The 21074-nt window shown below is 42.2% G+C and overlaps 1 protein-coding gene across 3 annotated transcripts in view; it reads left to right on the top strand.

The window, feature by feature from the left end:
* Positions 1–21074, top strand: part of LOC116305115 (oxidation resistance protein 1) — a 38372-nt gene that overhangs the window by 9271 nt on the left and 8027 nt on the right. For all 3 annotated transcript variants that reach the window (XM_089028667.1, XM_089028666.1, XM_089028668.1), the window contains 7 exons: positions 13851–13958; positions 15326–15412; positions 16790–16930; positions 17462–17652; positions 18298–19070; positions 19786–19999; positions 20804–20921. In XM_089028667.1, coding sequence (XP_088884793.1) covers positions 13851–13958; positions 15326–15412; positions 16790–16930; positions 17462–17652; positions 18298–19070; positions 19786–19999; positions 20804–20921 — 1632 coding nt within the window. The remainder of the gene's footprint in view (positions 1–13850; positions 13959–15325; positions 15413–16789; positions 16931–17461; positions 17653–18297; positions 19071–19785; positions 20000–20803; positions 20922–21074) is intronic.

Below are 21074 nucleotides of genomic sequence, written 5' to 3'. Positions count from 1 at the left end.
CACATGAAAAGGGCAAACCTCTTACTAAACAAGCCCGTTTACACAGGCTTTACGGTGCTGGATCTATCGAAGCTGCTTATGTACGAGTTCTACTACGATAAGCTTAAGCCAAAGTACGGAGACCGCTGTCGCCTCCTGTACACAGACACCGACTCCCTAATTCTAGAAGTGCAAACGGAAGACGTTTACAAAGACTGCCTCCCCGACATAGACGAGTACGACACCAGCGGTTACCCGAAGGAGCACTTCCTTTACTCTGCGAAGAATAAGAAGGTAATTGGGAAGATGAAAGACGAAATGTTAGGAAAACCCATCGTGGAATACGTGGGTCTGAAACCAAAGATGTACAGCGTGCTAAAGTTAGACGGCGTAGAAAAGAAAGCTAAAGGCGTAAAAAAGTATGTGGTTAAGAAGGACATTACGCACGAGTCCTACCTCAACGTATTACGAACACGCAAGGAACAGCGGCATAAGATGAACAGCCTGCGCAGCTATGGTCATCAGATACATAACGTCACGCAGGAGAAGGTGTCACTGTCTGCATTTGACGGTAAGAGGTGGATGTGTGATGACGGAGTGCATACGATAGCATTCGGACATCACACGATAAGCAGTTCTTCTTTGACGAACCCACGCGTGGGACCATCATGAAGATAATACAAGATGGGCTGACCCTTCTTAGCTATCGCACTTCGGATCTGGTAAGTTTCCAAAGACCAATTAGGATCCGTAGCTCTTTTGGATCCTCCTTCTAATTCACCCGGCTCATAGAGATATCGAACCGTGACATTACCTAATTTCTTTTCATGGGGGAAGACTGCCCTCGAACTTCTGATGAAGGACTTGTGTTCCACGTGTTTCTTTTTTATGGCATCCTTGGGTTTCATTCCCGTAGCCCTGGCCGCCTCGTTGTTCAAAGCCGCGACGACCTGGGGGAGCCTCTGAGTCCATTCCCTGTTGCGTTTGGAGGGATCTTCCAGCTCTTTCCAATACTGGTACCCAAAGAGGCGCTCGGCCAGGGTCTTATTAAATCTTTCGACGATGCTCTGACCCCTGTGGTACTCAGCTTCGGCTCTCCTAATCTTAGTGCTGTGGTCTTTCAGGGTCTTGGTAACCACGCCCATAAACTCCGTCCCCGCATCCACTTGCAGCAGCTTAGGCCATTTCAAGACGCGCTTATAAACCCTACCTAGGGCTTCTGCGACTTCCCCAGAATCCTTGCTGGTTATAGGTTCGGCGTCCTTGTATCTGCTTGCGATATCGACTACGGTCAAAGCGTACCTATAGGTCTTCTTTCTCACCTTATCGTGCGGCAAGAAAAGCAAATCCGCCTGATGAACTTCATTGGGGGTATTTACGGTGAAGCTGGGCCTGGGAATGTACTTAGGCACGGGAAGATAAACCTGCCAGAGGGTTTGTTTTTTCAACCAGTTCTTAGCCGTTTCGTCTGATACCCTGGCCGCGGTCGCGAGTTTCTTGATAGCTGACGCTCCTCTCCAATAGCCTTCCGGCCCATAGTAAATCCTTTTAAGTTTGTCCTCTACGCGGCCCATTATATGAATTCCAAAACAAGATTGATCTTACGTCCGTTAAAATCCACCGTCTTTCCGTCCACTTTAATGGTAATGTTTATGCTTTCTACCAAATTAGATAAGCCATAGCTCAAAGAAATGGGAGTGTATTCTACTGGGTCAAATGGATTACCTTTGGGTAGAAACTTGGACATAAGAGAAGACTTTTCTCCATTGTTGTAACTATGGACCAAGTCGCAATAGACTTCATAAGAGGATGCGACTTTCCATTTCACATCATATGTACTGCCGCTATTTATCGTGGTACTAGTAAGGCCCAGGAGTTCTACCAATGAACTGTCCTTTAGATTGGCGCTCCCATTATTTTTCTTGAATTTCATTTCATGGGGTAATCCTGTGGTAAGAGTATATCCATGCTTTGCTAGCTCCTTAGCCAGTGTTATAGGGGTGTAATGGGAATCTGGTATTTTTGGTTTGGTGCCGGAAGTTCCGATGACAAAGCCATTAATTAAATTATACCAAGAATTATACAAAGAGCAACTAACCAACCGAACCCTTTCCGCGCGGATGGGAGGATTCAAATACGTGGTAAAGTCATTCTTGTCGCTTTCCAAAAAGACGATCATTATATTAGATACGCCAAAGCTACGCCTCCGGCCAGCCCTGCGACTCCTACAAATACCAACTCATTGTCTTTTTGTTTCTTAGAAGGCTGGTAGTAATTCTTGAACTGAGGCTTTTTCATTCTAAAGTCGGGGTGTGCTTGCGCATAAAGTTTGAAGGCGTAGTCTGTGTTTTCGAAGTTCTTGTCTGCCTGCATCTTGTCTTGGTAGTTCTTGTCCAACCAATCCCTGTAAGCTTGTCTTTTTTCATTCCAAGCTGCAACGTCCCTTTGATATTTCTCCAGCGCTAAGTCGTGTCTCTTTCTTTCGGCGGCCAAATTTCCGCTGCGATCACCTCTAACTAATCTATCCAAATATTGACCACCATAATTAGCCCCTGTAAATGCTAAAGCTGCAATGACTCCACCTGCGACTAAGCTAACCATTATACATTAGGTAGGTACTTTTCCTTCCGTAGGTAATCCTTTACCATGATAGCCCCGCCAACGGCAGCGGTCATCTTAGCAAAATTAGCGAAGCTCTTGCTTGGGTCTTCAGTAAAGTCTTCTTTGAGCACTTTCTTACCTACCCAACCAATACCCGCAACAATAGAAGTAATGATAGCTGCTTCTTCAACAGTTTTCAACAACGCGGTCGACATTATATTACAAAGCGAGAAGGTTATTCCATTTCAGGGATCTTACTTTTTCTAACCTCCACAGGTGCGTGATATGTTGCGGCCTCCCACTTTACTTTTGGCTTCGTAGCCCGCCATTGTAAGTAGAGGCTGCCTGCTGCTATAGCGACTCCTAACGCGCCAATGACGTACCCAGGATTGATAAAGGATTCCTCTTCTCTTTCCTCCACCTTTTCCTCCTTCTTTGCTTTGTTCTTTTTATTCATCTCCGCGAGCTTCTTTCCGGCAGCGACTCTGCCCGGAGATTTAGCCTTGGTAATCTTGGTATCTTCTACGGGAGCCTTTTCTGGTTGTTCTTCGGTGTCACTCATCTTATATTAAGGGACTTGAAGGACTTGACAAGTAACTTGATGACGACTTGACAATGACTTGGCAATGACTTGACAACGACTTGACTAAGTACTTGAGAATGACTTAAGGACGACTTGACTAAGTACTTGAGGTGACTTGACAACGACTTGACTAAGTACTTGAGAATGACTTAAGGACGACTTGACTAAGTACTTGAGGTGACTTGACAACGACTTGACTAGGTACTTGAGGCGACTTGATCAGGTACCTCAGTAAGTGCTGCCTGGAAGACCTTTTCGACTTCTCTGTCCTTCTTGAAGTCCTTCCAAGATGTTCCGAAGGAACCTAGTACCTCCTTCAAGTCGACGTGCTGAGCTACGTGAAGTGCCGCAGAGGCGACTGCCATTAACTTACCGCACTTCAAAGACAACCACCCACAGGTTATCTTAAGTTCTTGGGCGATGACATAGTCCTCGCTAATGTCCTTCCGCAGTTGCTCCACGTCGTCTATAGGCAGTGCAAGTCCAAGCAATTTAGTTGCAAGTCGGATAGCGGAGTCTGCGACGGCGTCTGTGGTCTTACTTGCAAGGGCAGCCTCGTACCTTTTATGGAACTTTTTGACTTCCTCTTCCGACAGCTTATTAACCTGCTCATGGGTAAGTTCCCTGCCTATCATTTCTTTACACTTCCCCGAAGACACAAGGATGTTAAGTTGTTCCTTGAGGTTACTTTCGTCTAACTGCGTGGGGACTTCATCTAAGAGCTGCTCAATCTCCATATACATTAACGTCATAAGGAAACCTCAAAGAGAAGATCATCTTGGAATGTTGGTGCGTCTTTAAATGCCGCATGTATTCGTGCAGCTGTTCCTTGCTTATCTCGCCGCCGTAGTCGCTTAAAATGGTTTCCAGGTCAGACTTACTGGGTGTATAAAATACTACGAGAGAGCCTATGTTTTCCCTAAAGGGTTTAGAGACACTGGTAAGCTGCTGGGAAAGCAACCAAACGCTGATATTGTCGTGTCTGCCGCTGAAAGCGAGCTTCACTAATTCGGAGGTGCGCTTTTTTACGTCGTCCCCGCAGGCAATGTCATCCAGTATGAGGAGTGTCTGCGTGTCCTTGGGGAATTGCTTGTGCCAAAACTTCAAATGGCTGGATAACTCATTAGGGTCCAAAATATCCACAAAGAAGTCGTCATCTTTCACTCCTATGCCTTCCCAGGTGCGGTTGTTCACGTAGGTGGGACAAAGCAGCACTATGTAGTCAAAGCGGTATCTAAAGGGTCCTAATAGCTGCTCTACCACGAACTGGGTCTTTCCGCAGCCGGTGGGTCCTACTATCAGAGCGTTACAAGGTATGTGATTCGGGTTCATTTATATCTAATGAACCCCATTTATATATAGATGGAACCAGTGGAAGCAGTAAGAAGGATTACCGCCGACGCAAAGGATAAAAGAGACACCATAGAAATGCAAAGGGAAGAGATAGACCGGTTAAAAGAGCGCGTACAGGAATTGTACGATGAAATGTGTGGTCTGAAGCGTGCAGAACGGTTTGGCGCGCTTTTGACAATGGCGGGCTGGGCTAAGGAGTCCATTAAGGACTTCATTCGATATCCCCCATAGATATATGGACTGCATTACGTGCGAACTACCTGCTGACTGCATCATCGTTACCCCTCCGACGCCTCGTAAGAAACACAGCTGCTGTCACTGTAATAAGGTATTCTCTGAAGAAGACTTCGTTGGACATTGGTGTCCCGCGGATACTAAAGCACAAAGGACTTTAGACGACGTTCGAGAAGAGTAAGAGGTCGCAAAGAAGATCTTACTAAGCCCCAGCAAGAGGAATTAGCATAGGTCTTTCTTTTTTATTGTTATTTTGTTAAATGCTGCAAAGAGGTCTCAAGTAAGGGTCTATTTTTTATTGTTATTTTGTTAAATCATCACGATCGAAGAATGGTTAACATGATTATCTTTTTGCTGGTTTCAACAATGAGAAAGAATGATACCTCATCTTTTAATGGGGGCTTAACAAAACAACAAGAAATAATAGACCCTATCCTAAAACCCTCTTACAGGGTTTAACAAAATAACAATAAAAAATAAGGTATGTATAATGAAGTGCGTGCAATGTGATAGAGCTTTTAGTAGCAAGCAGCGACTGCAATACCATCTTTCCAAGAAAGTCTGTCAGAAGACAATCAGCACTGTTTGCGGTGACTGCGGTAAGGAACTCTCCACTGTACAGGCCCTACGATATCACCGCGAGAACAGAGTCTGCCTTAAAGGCCATTGCCACCGATGCGATGAACCCCTCTTTGAAGAGAACTGGCATAAATACCGCTGCCGGCGTTACCACCTCGAAGAAGTTGTCTGTGAAACCCACGGCGATTTAGCAGAGCGATGTTGCCCCCTTGAAACCAGCCGGGCGCTCACGCGACGTAAGAAGGAAATAGACCAAGATTTCGTATGCTTTGACGACTACGAAGGAGTAAAATGGGAGAACCGAGAACACTGGGACGGCATCTGCGATAAATGTGGTTGTCAACGCAGCGGTCAGCATATTTGGTGTTGCCTGTATGACGGTCCCAAGCCTTTAGACCATTACCTGGCGATACGAAAGGCTTGGAAAAATGAGAAAGATATATGATTCCTCAAATCACAGCATTCATAGGGGGAGCCTTGATTACCGTATCCGCTTACCAGATAACAGAAAAAATGAGGTCCGCCGTAGCAGACCAATACTTAACCGCCCATGAGGATGACTTCTAATCGCACAGTGGATTAGCTTCCGGGTGGCGTTCGATGTCAAACTTCCATCGGCCGTTAACCTTACCATAGGTACGCAGGTGTGTATATTCTTCACCTTGCAGTACGTACCTTACACAGTCAGGTGCCCATAAACTGTACTCTTGGCTACCGTCTAAGAGGACCAACCTTAAACGGTTAATGTCCTCGAAGACGACGTAATTTTTTATTTTGTATGAAATGCCATGTAGCAAGTCGCGCCAGTGAGTTTGTTCAAGAATCATTATATCTATGAAATATCTTTTGGTGCGTTCGTAAGTTCTCATGCGATTTGAAAGCCTTAACACACCAAGGACAAGGTATGCGAATGCCGTCGACGTAACGGTCGATTTCCCTGCAGATCAGATCGTAATCGTTGCTTACCATCGTTAAGTATCCATTCATTTCATATTGCGCCAATACCGCTTTTTGTTTGTCGGACAATACGCCGTTACCCTTTGGCGTCTTCAGTTCCAGACAGAACCCATTGTATTTCTTATGGGAGTTAAGGATTAGGATGTCGGGTTGACCTGCCTGGTAGCCCTTTTGCCAGCACTTTATCCTTTTACTGCTGGTATCTTGCAATTCCCCGAGTCCAGGTGCTAATATCAGCGTAGGGTAAAACCGGCGTATCTTATCGATGACCTTCTTCTGTAAGTCGAACTCAGTCTCGATTTTGATGATCAACTTATTTGGACTATCCAACGAGTATTTCCCCTTCTTCCTTAATGTAGGTAGAACGTCTTCAAAGACCCAATCTTGGAACGACTCTGCCGTTGGCAGTTTGGAGCTGAATATCAATTGATACAAACCAGCCTCCGTCACATACAGGGATTGCGGGTGTAAACCAGAAGGGAGGCGATTCACCTCCAACTCGTTAAGTCTCTTCTTATGCTTGTCCCGCACGTGGACTTTAATAGCATCTTTGGTGTCTGCATAACCTAATGCCTTTGCTACCTCCTTTGCTTTAAAGTACAGCTCATCGCCTTGCACTATGCATTGCAGTTTAGTTTCATTGTTTTCGAATACGCGGAGCATATTATACGTAAGGGATATTTTAATAGGCAACGCTCTTTAGCTGATTCATTTCTACGCTCAGTTGCGCGTCTGAAACTACGAAGATATATGCGTTGATCTTAGTAGTGTCGCTGGCATGTTTGGTGCGCTTGATCTCCAACGTAATACCGTCCTGGGTATTTACCAGGCGTAAACCCTGTCCATGTAGGTCTTCGTCGTTCGTCGTGCGCATGTCGATCCACAGCGCGTACTTATCCTTAAAGAATTTCTTTGGGTCAATTTGGTCGCCAAACTTACGTGCGACTTCCCGGTACATATCCGCGGGCTTTATCCCTTGTGAGTAAACCTTATTAGGCACTCCGTTAATGCTAACGCCTACGTTAGTGATGTTAGGATTAAAGAATGCCTCGGAGTCACGCAATCCTGCCGTGTATGTCTTTGCGAACAGCAACATTATCCCTGTAAGGCTGCGCCTGGGAAGGTTAATGCTTTGGTTGATGACCTCTTCGACGTTATTTGTAAAGCTGAACGTCTTGTACATCACGACGTGATCGTAAAGGAAAGCCTTCCCGGCGCTGTATTCCATGCCAGCGCTACGTGCTAAGTCTTCGCTGTATACCGTCTCGTACTGCAGCTCCAAGTTCTTGATGAAATAAGGATCCACGGCTGATGAACTTACATCTTTTCCTTGCAGGATGTTCGTAGTGTCTGCTAGGGTCACTTCGAACTGCAGCTCGCTTAGCTGCCTTGGGTAGTATGCACCGTGGTTCGTGATAATTTCGAAATCTAATGGAATGACATATTTAGTGCCATAAGCCGTCTTTATTTCGTCTTCTCCTGAGGCGCTGTCGGTTGCGCTTCTTACCTTGCGTATGGCATCACTGGCGATTCCCTGCTCTATCCTTTGCGCGCGGTCAAATGCAGTCAACCATAAGTCTTTGTACGTGGTGTACAGATCGTACCTGTTTAAGTCCAAGAGGGATTCCCCGGCGAACTTTACACGCATTTTGGAAACGAGGTTTCTACCCGCATTATTGACGACGTAACGCGCGTCTGCGGTATCTGGCTGTATTGCTAGGTTAAACCTTAGCGCCAGGGTACCAGGAACCAACACTAGGTTATCCGTTAGGCGGGGCACGCCTACGTACAGGGTTTCTCCAGGCTTTGCGCTAGAAGGTGTGAATGTAACCCGGTGAAAGGTGCGTTCTGCTTTCAGTCCGCCAACCTGCTTAGGTAATACGTTGGGGTTTAACTTTGAGCTTATCATATATAATGGAAGTAGAAGGAACAGACTTCGACCCCACCACTGAAGAAGGTCAAGTAGATATTAACGACGACGAATACGACGCATGGACTAAAGGCGCGGAAACCGACCCCCTGATATACGACGCAGCCTTAAGAGACACGTTTGGTAGTAGGTGGAGGAGGGTCAAGACCACATTAAATCGTATGTTCACACGAAAAAATCCATACAAAACCGTTCCAGAATTTTTGCAAATGGATTACGTAGTAGGCCCAGGCGGCGACATTCCTGAAGCCCCCGGCGCTGCATGGCTTAGTAGGGTTCAGGAACAAATGAATGAATCCATGGAAGAAACCCTAGACGATTTTGATAGGATCAAGGAAGAATTCCCAAACTGGGATCCAAACAAAGTCCAAGTAATGTTTGACGCGGATAACGAATGGGGCAGGGAAGTCGTAGTAGCAAGGTTAAATAGGTCTAATGCTCATCCATATGTCATCAGGGACATAAATGGTAAATACTACGCAGATAAAAATATTCCTTCAACCCTTAGAAAGGCATTAGGAGAGCCCAACTTACCCGAAAGAATGAGAGAAAATAGTGAGAATATTGACGAAGCCGTCGAAAGAGTTAAGACCATAATGCAGCGGCAACAAAAAGGCCTTGAGGTGATAAGGGAAGTAGAAGAGCTAAAGCAAGCGATGGAGGAAAGGGAAGCAGATTACATGAGACAAAACCGACTACTCCTCGATGCTCGAAAGAGAGAACTTGACGATAAAAACCAAAGAATAACAGAAATGAGAGAACGAGAAGGAAATGCCTTACGTGAAAGAGATCAAGCCCAAAAGGCTTTCAAGCTCGCCCTGCAAGACCTAGACATGAGCAAGGAAGAAGCTAAAAACTTGCATATCACCATAACCGGCTCTTTGGAGGAACGGCGGCAGTTGGTTGCCGAAATCAACACTAAAGAGGAGCAAATCCGACAAAGAGATCAGGCCATCGAAGACCTGGAGGGGCAAATAGAGCGGCAGCGGGAAATAATTACGGACCAGACTCGTACTGAAGAGGAAAGGGAAGCAGCTCAAAGAAAACTAGAAACCCTTCTGGAAAGAGTCGCGGAATTACAGGCGCAAAAGGACAACCTGGAAAGGGAGTTGGGGCTTACCACCAAGGAAAAGGTAAAAAGAGCCCTTTTGAAGTATGGCGTTCCGCTGGCGTTTGCGGTCGCTATTAGCACCGTAGTAGGAGTTATCCTATCCTCGCTTAAGGCTACAGGCGCAGGCGTAAGCAAGTTAGGTAAGGGACTAACGGACTTGGGGAAAAAGATGGCGGCCGGTCTTCCTGGGCTGCTGGGTTCGGTCGTTTCCTTGGCACTTAGGGCCGGCGGAGAACTGTTGAAGTTCGTGGGTAACAACATTTGGGTCTTGGTCGTCGCTATTGGGGTGGTACTCCTGAAGAAGATGAAGGGCTAATCTTATCCTCGTGTATTACTGCTGGCTTATCGTCGTCGGGCGCCCGAGGCGTCCTCGACTGGGGATAAGTAAAGATAGTATTCGCACCGCCTTGGTAATGCGGAACTAGCGGTATGGCGGTCATGGTGCTAATGGTCTTATGATTCCAAACAGCATCCGGCAAGCCGCCATTTTGCGTTATGGTATTAAATACGACAAAGCCTTTACTATTGGGAACCCCCTGGAACTTATCGCTGGGGCGAACTTGAAGCTTTGCATATTGACAATTGACTATCATATGAAAAGTTACCGGCTGTTGATTTTCCTTACTAACACCACGTGCGGCCTCATACGTAAAGTGTGACGAGTGCCTGTTATTTTTTTCCTCCCTATATGGAAATAGTGGAGTGTTGGTCTCATCTACTATCCTAAACCCAAGATTACAGCTATTGCGTAGATGAATGTTGGGGGTGCATATAAGCAACCCTAAACCACCAACCTTTACCCAATTTTCGGTATCCTGCCACTCATCCCCTTGGTAACGAATCTCTCCCGGATAGTAATAAAAGCCTTCTTCCTTTACGTGCGGGTTCATATATTTAGAGACTTATTACCGTAAGAGTGCTAATGGTTGCGTGATTATAGGCTCTATCCCTTTGATTTTCTATGCTATTTACCGTAACCTTTCCCGTATCGTCTACTCTTATCTGCAGCTTTACCTTTCCATGGCAATCGGCGACTATATGGAAAGTCCAAACGGATTGATTCTCGTTGCTTAGGGGGTTGGGCTCTACGGAGAAATGCGCAGGCTCCCTGTTGTTCGTCTTCACGCGCATGGGTTGTAGTACGCCATTGTTATCGCAAAATCTAAAACCAATGTTGGTGTGACTTACTGATCCGAGGCAAATACTACAAAGGATCAACTTCTTTCCTGAGTAGTTCAGATCCACAGACATCCCGGTGACGTCCACCCAAGATGCTTGGGTGTATTTTTTCTCGCCTGTGTAAGTCGTATAGACACAATCTACTCCAGCTACGTAGGGGTTGTTCATCGCCATATATAATAACTCAGACCAACACCCGCGGCGGCTAAGCCGGCTTTTAGCAGGTTATGGTCATATTCCTCGGTAACCTTCTTTACTGGTTTCTTTGGTGGCTTCTTCGATGGTTTTTCTACGTGCTCCTTCTTAGGCTTCTCCACGAAATGGGGGATGCTTCTAAGAGTGTCAGAGTTCACGTCGTTCGCCCCAAACTTCATGTCCTTGGTAGCTCGCTGCAGCTTATTGTTGTAACCCACGACGGAATTGGTGTTGATGACCAAATTACTTGGCATTAGCCAACAACCAGGTGACAAAGCGTAATCCAGTCGCACTTTAGACTGCTGCACTGCAAGTTGATATCTCTGCACCGACTTAGAGATCTCATTCTCAATAACAGCGCTTTCGAAGAGGACAAGGAATACTTGTTGCGTTTCCTGCGACGCACCGGAGGCATCTACGATGGGGCTGCGAGTGCTAACCTGGGCCCCTAGAATGCAGTAAACAAAGGCTTTGATACTTCGATTAATCCTTGCGAGATTCTTTAGACCAATGCCCTTTGCGGCAAAGAAAGGCGCCCAAGGATATTTCTCTTTGCTTTCTATGAAGTAAATCAAGTCACCTTTTGACGCTTTACCCCCTAAGTCGGAGAATTCCCATCTGCTAGGATACCCCATACCCGGCGTTTCTATGCTGGCGCCAACATACGAAGCATAGGTGTAAGTCTCTCCTAAACCATGGGCGGCACCCTCTTTGTTGCGAAAATCAGGGTTAGTAAGCTTAAACTCATTCCTTAATCGCTCCCATGCGACTTTGTCATATTTGTTATCCTTCGGGTTAAAGATAGTGTCACTAGGAAGCGGCGCTCCTAACTCAAACAATATCCTACGAATAGTAAAAGCAACATGAAATCGCAGGAAAGGAATATGGAACATGTCCGCGGCTATGCCACATCCTTTAGTAGCAGCCCAGACAGCAAAGTTTAACTGCTGCGGCCAATACCGCATGTTGGGACCTGATAACCATTCTCTGGATTCTTTCCCTGAGGTATGTTTCATGGCAGTTTCTCTAAAGATGTCTCTGACTTTTATTTTGAAAGTCGTAGAACCCACGGGGATTTCTAAGGAGGTAACCATCTTAGCAAAGTCATTTGCGTCGCCTTTGTTATCGTAAAATGGGTAATCCTCCGTTGCCGGTAATAAATTCTCTGGAAAATTAGGCTGCCTTTCTTTATGCTCGGGTTTTGGGTTCTTTGGCTCCAAGTCCGCATTGCTGTACATTCTGGAGCCTTGGTAATAAATACCATCGGGTCTTCTCTCGAACTTACTAGGGTCTGCATGTGGAAACATCTTCCTAAATGCTCTCCAATTCCAATAATCCCGGTTGTCGTGATGTGGCTGCTCCTCAATATCATTCCCAAAAGCGTCGTACATTAGTATATATAATGGATGTTATACCATCAGCACCTCAGTTGTACCCAGATGTTTCAAACTACCATACCACCACTAAGGACACCGGTCCTAATGAACTAAACGCCGAAAACTTCAGGCTTAATAAAGCAAACTTAATCCTGGCTTACTTGGAAGGGCAAACAAAACACTACGAAGAGGTCAGGAAAAAGTACGCCAGAGCCCGAAGCATACTACATAAAATTGCGATAACTTCCGGCTCCATGTCCGTGGCGTTAACAGGCACTGGTGTTGCTACTTCACTTACCGGCCCTGGAATAGTCGTTGGCGTTCCTTTGGCCAGCGTTGGAGCCGTCTGCGGCATCGTTTCCGCTGTTACGACAGGCATTATGAAGCAATTGTCCGGTAAGATATCCAAGCACGACACTCATATAGCCCTAGCAAGAGCAAAGGCTAACACCATCGCCGACTTGGTGTCTCAGGCTCTGCGGGACCGCCGCATAGACGACACGGAGTTTTCTTTGATCCTCGCGGAGGAAAAGAAATACGGGGAGCTAAAGTCGGGTAATAAAAAAACCATCGTGAAAGATCTTTCCGAGGAATCTCGCAAAAAGATCTACCAGGAGGTAAAAGAGGAGCTCCAAAGAAAACTCGCTCAGTAGACATCTGCTTTGAAAAGAACGTAGGGGGATTTCGACTGCACATTTCATCTTCTCGGAATCCATTCTAATAGGGGGTGGTTGGGGTCAATTTTGTAAAATATTTCGTAAATTACGTCGGGATAATAAGGAATATCCTTATCCAGCCGACAAAACATCCACTCGGCTCTGCTCATATCAGAAACTTCGGGAATAGAGTTACCGGTAATTTCAGACAAAAGATAGGGAATAGCTTTGTAATAGTTCCCTAGTCTTAATTTTTTCAGCGTTTTCCGTAGACTTTGCGGGGTTGGCTCTTCTAAATGGTCTATGATTTTCTTCCTTACTTCGTCGTCTAAATATACCGGCCGATGGCCTTGGATATGACTCATCCAGTCCCTAAAGTATTTTATTCTTTTGTATGGCGTCTTCTTACGACCTCCGTTGGAATAATATTGTTCCCTGGTAGCACAAGGCACGGCATTACGAATATTTTTACCACACTCGTAACACTGTGCTGACGTGTCGTCTTCTATTTGCATTTTCTTACCACAACAAATATACTTATTTGGTTTAGTAGGTACAAACTTGGGTTTCAAGCACTTTACACAGAAATCATAAACAAACTCTTTACAATCTTCGCACTCCATATATAGACTAACATATTTGCGCTGTTGCCCCCAACCACACTTGAGTGGGGTTGTTTCCGTAGGTGGATTTTTGACACGGGTCTTGCCCGTGTTGAGATTGCGCTGGAACCCCCATTCCCTATACTACTTAAGAAATTGCACAGATTTGCTCAAATTAGATCCCAGTAGACCATAAACCTACAAAACTTTAGCACTGATTTGTACAATTTTGTTAGTTAACGCTTTCACAGATAAATGGTATGCACTCTACTACTGTATACTCATGAGGCAACACAGACTTGAATAAAAAAAGAAATATGTGAAGCACTTTGGAAGTGGTAGTAAAATGACAACATCATGCAATTACAGCCTATTGAGCACCGAGCCATGAATGGATGTATGAACAAATAAACAAATGAAACGAGGAAAATAAGTAAATTAGTGATATTAAATAAGTAAAATATAATTAAATAAGTAACAATGAAAATATCTTGTTTTTTCCCTGTGTTTTTCAGGTTGGTAGCAGTGATACACTGGCCAAGATAGCATTAAGGTTTGATACTACACCATCAGAACTAACCAGAATGAACAAATTACCTTCCCGTATGCTTTTTCCTGGGCAGGTATGCACCAACTGTTTTTATTGTATGATGATTTCCTCCTTATCTGTATCAACAATGATCATCTATTTATTTTATTATTATATATTTTTTGCTGTTAATTTTAGTTACTGTATAATTATTTAGGAAAGTTATATTAAATTGCTTTTGTTGTAAGTTCAAAACTGAATGATAGTCAAGACTTTGTAGTAAGGTATATGCACGTTTTGACCAAAACCATTGTCTGTAAGAAATAGCTCAGTGCCTGAGGCATCCATACATCCATTAGCTTTCACTACAGTATGGTAGTAAGTTAGTGAGGGGAACATGTTAAGCAGAAAAAATTAAAACAACTCCCCTCCCCCCCCTACCCCCGCACGGGCCCGCATAACAAATAAATATAAATTGGTGCCAAGTTTGAATTGGTTAAAAATGGCCTATATGCCATGGCATCATGAAGTATATCATAATAAATAACCATTAAATAAAACAAATATTTTGATAGAATCTAGCCTATTGTTCTACAGCTTCTTTCAGGTGCTACATGTGGTTCTTATGAATAATTAATAACAAAATAAGAAAATGCCAGTTACAGACCCTTAATCAGTAAAGGTGGTACATATATCAACACTACTTTTGCTAACTATTCTAAAATACTCATAACCATGGCAGTAAGCTAAGCTTTTTCACTACAAACAAGATGTTTTTGGATTGTTTATGGGCTGGTGAATGGCCATTTAAGGCTTGCATTAAGGTATCACATGATCGATGGTTTAAAATCTATAGCAGTCGTAATATATATTTTATGAATTTGTTATGATAAGATCTATAGTCATGGGATATTTAGTTTAGCTTTTTTTAGTAGGAAGATGATGGCCTTTGAAGATTTTGATCTTTGATATGATTTGATTTTTTGTGTTGTACAGTGGTACATTATAATTTTAAAGTTCAGGAGTGATTGGGCTTCTATTTAATTGTAAAATTGCAAGATTTCTGGGCAGCATTTCCCCCTTCGGAATAGGAAATATTTCTTTTGGGCTTGCATCATAGTTCAGAGCTCTTTAAGAATAAATTTTGCTCACCAACGATAATTTATTTCTATATTCCATTAAATTGTTAATCTTTATATTACAATACTTTTGACATTTTGACCATTCTTTAAATTTTGACATTTGATTATCATCATCATTATTATTATTATTATTATTATTATTGTTATCATTATTATTATTATTACAGTTTAAACCTAAATCACTTTGAAAAACGTTTTTACTTCTCTCTAATCTGAGTATACTGCTGCTGCTGGAATGGCATATTCTATTTTTTGGGTGACTTTATAACATGCATTATTAGTACTATATATAATGTTGAGCTTTTCTTTCCATTTTTAGGTATTGTATGTGCCTGAAAAGAAACCTGCAGAAGAGTCTAGTGTGGAAAATAATCATGCTCATCCAAAGGAAACTAAGAAACCATTGGTAGAATACTATCTTTATTTTAAAATTAATTTAGTTTTAAAGTGCTTGAAGGTGGGCATTTTACTCCATCAGACTTTCAGTGCTCCTTATCATGGGACAGATCAAAAAATAGTATGTAGGATTGACCAGTAGGATAGAAAATAGTAAATAGTAGGATTGAATAGAGGATTGAACCTTAGACCCTCTATCTCTGAAACCCATACACTAGCCACTTGAGCTACACCTGCTCCTATCACACATCTGCTTAGTCTGTTAGTGCATGGCTTTCAAAGCAGAGCTACGGTACATGGTTCAATTCTCAGGAACTAACATATCCATGTCTTAGTCTGTTAGTGCATGGCTTTCAAAGCTAGAGCTACTGTACATCTTCAACTCTCAGGAATGAACATATCCATGTCTGTTTTCACTTCTGTCTTATCTTTCTACTGTAGCTAGCTTCAGCTTTGAAAACTCTTTAAACAGAGTACTGATGGAGAGAGGGGAGTAAATTGTGCACCATGATCTTCCAGCCACATAGCTGAAGGAATTACCCACATTGAATATGGTTTTGTTTAAATAACCTTTTCCTTTAAAGTGTATATGACACGAAAACATTCCATCATTTAAAATGTATAGTTTGTTAGTAATAATAAATATATCGTAACAAAATTTGTTTCAAAAGCTTATTTCTTGAGATATTTGCGAAAGTTAATCCCAATTTGTGACGTCATTTTGTTGACACGTACTCTAGATTCAGTAGTAATGTACTAAATATAAATTGTAATTCATATGAATTAACAACAAAAGACATATTTTAGTCAGCTTCATTTGATAGCTTACGTAGTACTCTTCCAATGTTGGGAAACTGAAAAGTGTACTACTTGAAATTAAGATTCTATATTCAAACATATTTCATGTATTTGCAACTAAATCTGGAGACTTGTAAACAAAATGACGTCACAACTCGTGCTAAAATTTTTTGAATTTCTAGAGAAATACGTTTTTGGAACAAATTTAACCGTGATATTCTTATTAATGCCAATAAACTACACATTCTTAACATTAAAATTTTTTCGTGTCATATACACTTTAAAAAAAAGTGTTTAGTTGTTTTCCATCAAACATCAGTGACCCAGAGGCTATTTCTGACTTTGCTTTACAAATTTCTGTCCTAGATGTGTTTAATAAGCAAAAATGTAGTTCTGAATATAGGAAATGTCCAAGAAATGCCAAAGATTAAACTTAAAATTTGAATGCGAGAGAGAGAGAGAAAAGGAAGAACAACTCTGGTAATTCCCCTTTTACTAGAGCATTGACCATCAAAAACTTGGATTTGACTATATATTTCTTTCCTCAAATATTGGACATCTAGTAAATGATGAGGCGTTTAATTTATAGATAAGAGATCATCACTCTTCTACCCAAGGACACCATGAACAAATCAAACTTACCAAGAAAGTATCCTTACTAAGTGACGATGAAGAAGAGATAACGGAGTCATTCCTGAAGATAAAGGCCAAATATATTACCGATGGACAGGTTTGTCTTAGCTTTTATATATATTATTAAATAAAAGGGTTCTATTGCTTGTTAAAAGCTCATTGGGAAATTCTTGCCTTGATGTCTCAAAACCCTGGGTGATTGACAGGGCTGTTTACAGCAATAGTTAATGGAGCAGAATGGTTTGGAAACCTATTGTTCTAGGTTTTTGTTCGACTTTATCCATTGTTATATGGCATTGACTGTGCACAGAGAAGGAAAAGTTGCTCTGTTTTTTTCACAGTGTTAGGGAATAATATAGGAGTTTTTTCCCCTTAAAGAAATGTTCTAAAGTACATGTTATTTGTTAATTAATGCTATATGATTAATATTAATTGTTTATTGAAAAGGAAATTGCCTTTTTTCATGCTTTTTTAGCCATACTTGCTTTAGTTCATTGTGCACAGTCAGTATCATGTGATGGTATGGTTCAACCTGGAACGCAGAACAATAGCTTTGTTCTATGGAGTTTCCAAACCATTGCACTCTATTGTCTATGTTACAGCTAAAGTGTAATGATTTTATCCACAGGGTGTGGTAAATGGAGTAATGCTAGTCACTCCTCAGTCTGTTATCTTTAATCCTAATGTCTCAGAACCCTTGGTAATGGACAGAGGTAGAGATAGATATAGCATCAAGACACCAATGTCTGCTGTTTCCAGCGCTGCTCTTTTCAAAGACATTGCAGCCATGGCTGTGCATGATCCTCTAAAAGCAGGAAGGTACATGTAACTAATTCCTTGCAAATTCTTGACTGTCTGTTCAGACTTTATTAGTTTAAAGGAATGCATGTGATATCCATTCCTCCCCCGGCCCCTATCCTGCACTCTGCACTGCCCAATGATGATATAGTAATCATGACTTGACCAACTAAGGAACCAGTCATTATTTAAGTTGAGAGGGAGGGGGGCAGGAGAGGGGGGGTGGGGTGGAGGAGAAAATGGGGGGCCCTCAATTTTTTTTAGTGGAACATGGGGGGCCTTGAAAGGTCAAAAGGAGGATTGGCAGGATTGGGAGGATTTTTAAACGAATTGAAAGGGGTACCTGAAAAACATAAATGCATTATGTTGGGGTCTGAAAAAAATTTTTGCATCAAAAACCCCCCCTCAGACTTGAATTATGACTGGTTCCTAAATGTCAAATCAGAGATTTGGAATAGGGTTAAAGCTGTCCTAGTGATCCCTTAATAATAAGAGTCTGATTTTTTTCCTGCAGAATTTTGTTATTGCTCTCCCCTAAGTTGTTGTGTCTATGAGGCTAACCATCTGTCCACTTCCCCCACCACCAACCAAAACCTTTCCAAATCTCCTGGTGTCTGAAATCCTAATGATTTTTATATTCAAATTGTTAAATTAATTACCACTCAGGTTTTATCTCGATGATGAAACAATAGAGTCAGTCTCTCACCAGAACAGTGCAGAAATGGACCTGACCAACACAAGCAGTCCACTTAACAAACCTACAAAGCTACATAGTAATCTAGTACCGTCCAAAAATGGGGATAAGAAAAAACTTAATAATAGCAAGACAACACATGGGTTAAATGAGCCTTTGCCACCTTCAATACAAGATAGAGGAGGATTAAGTACTGCAACAGGAGATAATAAACATGATGTAGATAAAGGCGGAAGTAAGACACTGGGAGATGTACCAGAGGAAATAAAACAAATTGTACAAGAACTACTAAATGATTTGATATCAGATGTTGTGGATGGAGTTGTAAATGAACAAAAAACTGAATTTGTTGAAGGTTTTGCAAGCTCAAAACATGAGCATTCTGTTCTAGACAGTACATCTCACGTTGACAAAGACTGTAACTCACTGTCCCCTGCATCGGAAGATTCAGGGATTTGTTCCCCCCAAAACAAATGGAATCAGTACCAGGGGACTAAATCTGGCAGGGATCAAGATGATTCATGTAAAAAAGGACTTGATGGTAATGGGCCCAATGAGGGCTTAGCTGCACATTTGAATAAGGGACACTTGGAAAATTGTGATCATGACACAAGTCATGATAGTGTGATAGACAGTGTAAGTACTGCATCATTGGCATCTGATGATAACAAGCGCTCGTCATCTTTTCTGTCAAGTTTGAGTGGTGAAGTGAAGTACTGGTTGGGTGTTGGCCACAGGAATCAAGGTACAGTTAACAATACATCATCTGGAACATATTTCATATATTGATTTACTTCAAAAAGCACAATCGCAATGCTGTGATGATGTCAGGGCTATAAAAATAGCCTGTCTTGAAGCAATTTCCAGTGAAAATTGGCAACTCTCTGGCCAAGTGTTTCTTAAGTTGTTCCTTTCTCACTGACCGGTCACATATGTTGATCAGTCTGATCAGCATAAATTTGATGGACAGAAACCATAATTGTGTAAAGATTTTTTCTTTGGCAGTCTTTCTGTCTCCTTGCTTGCTTGTTTGCTTGCTTGCTTGATTGCTTGCTTGCTTGATTGCTTGCTTGCTTGATTGCTTGCTTGCTTGATTGCTTGCTTGCTTGATTGCTTGCTTGCTTGATTGCTTGCTTGCTTGATTGCTTGCTTGCTTGATTGCTTGCTTGCTTGATTGCTTGCTTGCTTGCTTCCTTGCTTCCTTCCTTCCTTCCTTCCTTCCTTCCTTCCTTCCTTTCTTCCTTCCTTTCTTCCTTTCTTCCTTCCTTCCTTCCTTTCTTCCTTCCTTCCTTCCTTCCTTCCTTCCCTCCCTCCTTCCTTCCTTTTATTCCTTTTTTTGATCGCTTGCTTACTGACTTCTTTCTTTTTTTCTCAGTCTACCTTGGAGCAGTTCTTTTTATTTACTTTTGATATCTCTCTACTTTGGAGCAGCCATGCTAACTCTAAATCTTTCATTAAAGTTGAAGATGACCATGCATATGAAGAAGAGATAATACCCCGTCCTGCTGCATCTGCAGCTGCAGATGACCAGCTACTCTACTTGTGTATCAGGATCAGTAAAAAGCACTGGTGTATGTGCCTAGCAGCAGGTGGACATAACTCTCAAGAAGGGGAATCCTTGATGGACAGGGACAGAAGAAGAAGAGAATACTGGTTTGCTATTCCTGCTGCCAGGTATTTAAAATTATTGTTTTTTACTCCCAAGGGGGTGAGGGGGGGGGGGGGGGGGGTACTCCACCAGAATTTTGTAGACCCTGTTTATGACAAAAGATATAATTTATTACACTGAGTTCCTGTTTCAATTATCATGTCAGCTCGCATATCCTTTTTTTACGACCATAATAACCAGTTTCAGTCAATACGAAAGCAGAATCCCTGAATATGACAGGAAACTCAGGAAGAACTTGGAACTTGAGTGAAATTGCATGCCCTGTTTATGACAAGAAGCTTGAAAAACCATACCCTGTTCTGCGGATCATCCCTGTATAGTCCATATATGGGAGTACCCCACCTGGTTTTTTACTGTTATTACCTGAAGCATTGTTTTCCATGTAATACTTACATCTGACTATGCATACTTACCATTTTCCAGGGTTGACTATAAAGCTATTTCAAAAAAGGTTGAATACTGCATACTAAATAGTGCATTCCAAGACCAAAGGGCATTGTGGGTCTCATTAATTTGAAATAAAAAGTAACTATACTGCAATTAACTCTACATGTAGTTAGTATATTGTTTCAGACGGAATACACTAAAAATACAATAAATACTTATTATTAAACCTACTTCAAATAATGTCACTATGACCCAAAATTCACTTTGGTCTTGGAATGCACTATTTAATATGCAGTACTATTCAGTATTCAACCTTTTTTAAAATAGCTGTATATCCATAAATTTTACAATTACTGTCATTACCAGAGTGTATTATTCCCATTAATACCTGCAACCGTATATTTGCCCTTACTATTTTCCAGGGCTGATCATGTGTATGGCTTCTTCAAGCAGTATTGTCCAAACATTAATAGAACACTTAGTCTGAGTGAGGAAGAACCTGAAGAAGATGAAGAACCTGTTGAGGATGAGGAAGAAGAGGTAATCACTATATTTTACATCACATCTCCCTATAAAGTGTTTTCCATGAGGCACTAACTTCACTTTATACATTATACAACAAACAATTCTCAACTCACATTTTCATGGTGAAAGGAAAACTAGAAAATCCAAGGGAGAGAATACCACATCAAA

This window comes from Actinia tenebrosa, unplaced genomic scaffold, assembly GCF_029948245.1.
Source record: "Actinia tenebrosa isolate PJP-AT-01 unplaced genomic scaffold, QUT_ActTen_1.0 PGA_scaffold13__45_contigs__length_12533684, whole genome shotgun sequence".
In the NCBI taxonomy this organism is placed as follows: Eukaryota; Metazoa; Cnidaria; class Anthozoa; order Actiniaria; family Actiniidae; genus Actinia; species Actinia tenebrosa.
The sequence above is the reverse complement of the archived record's forward strand: the minus strand, read 5'-3'. Positions and strand labels throughout refer to the sequence as shown.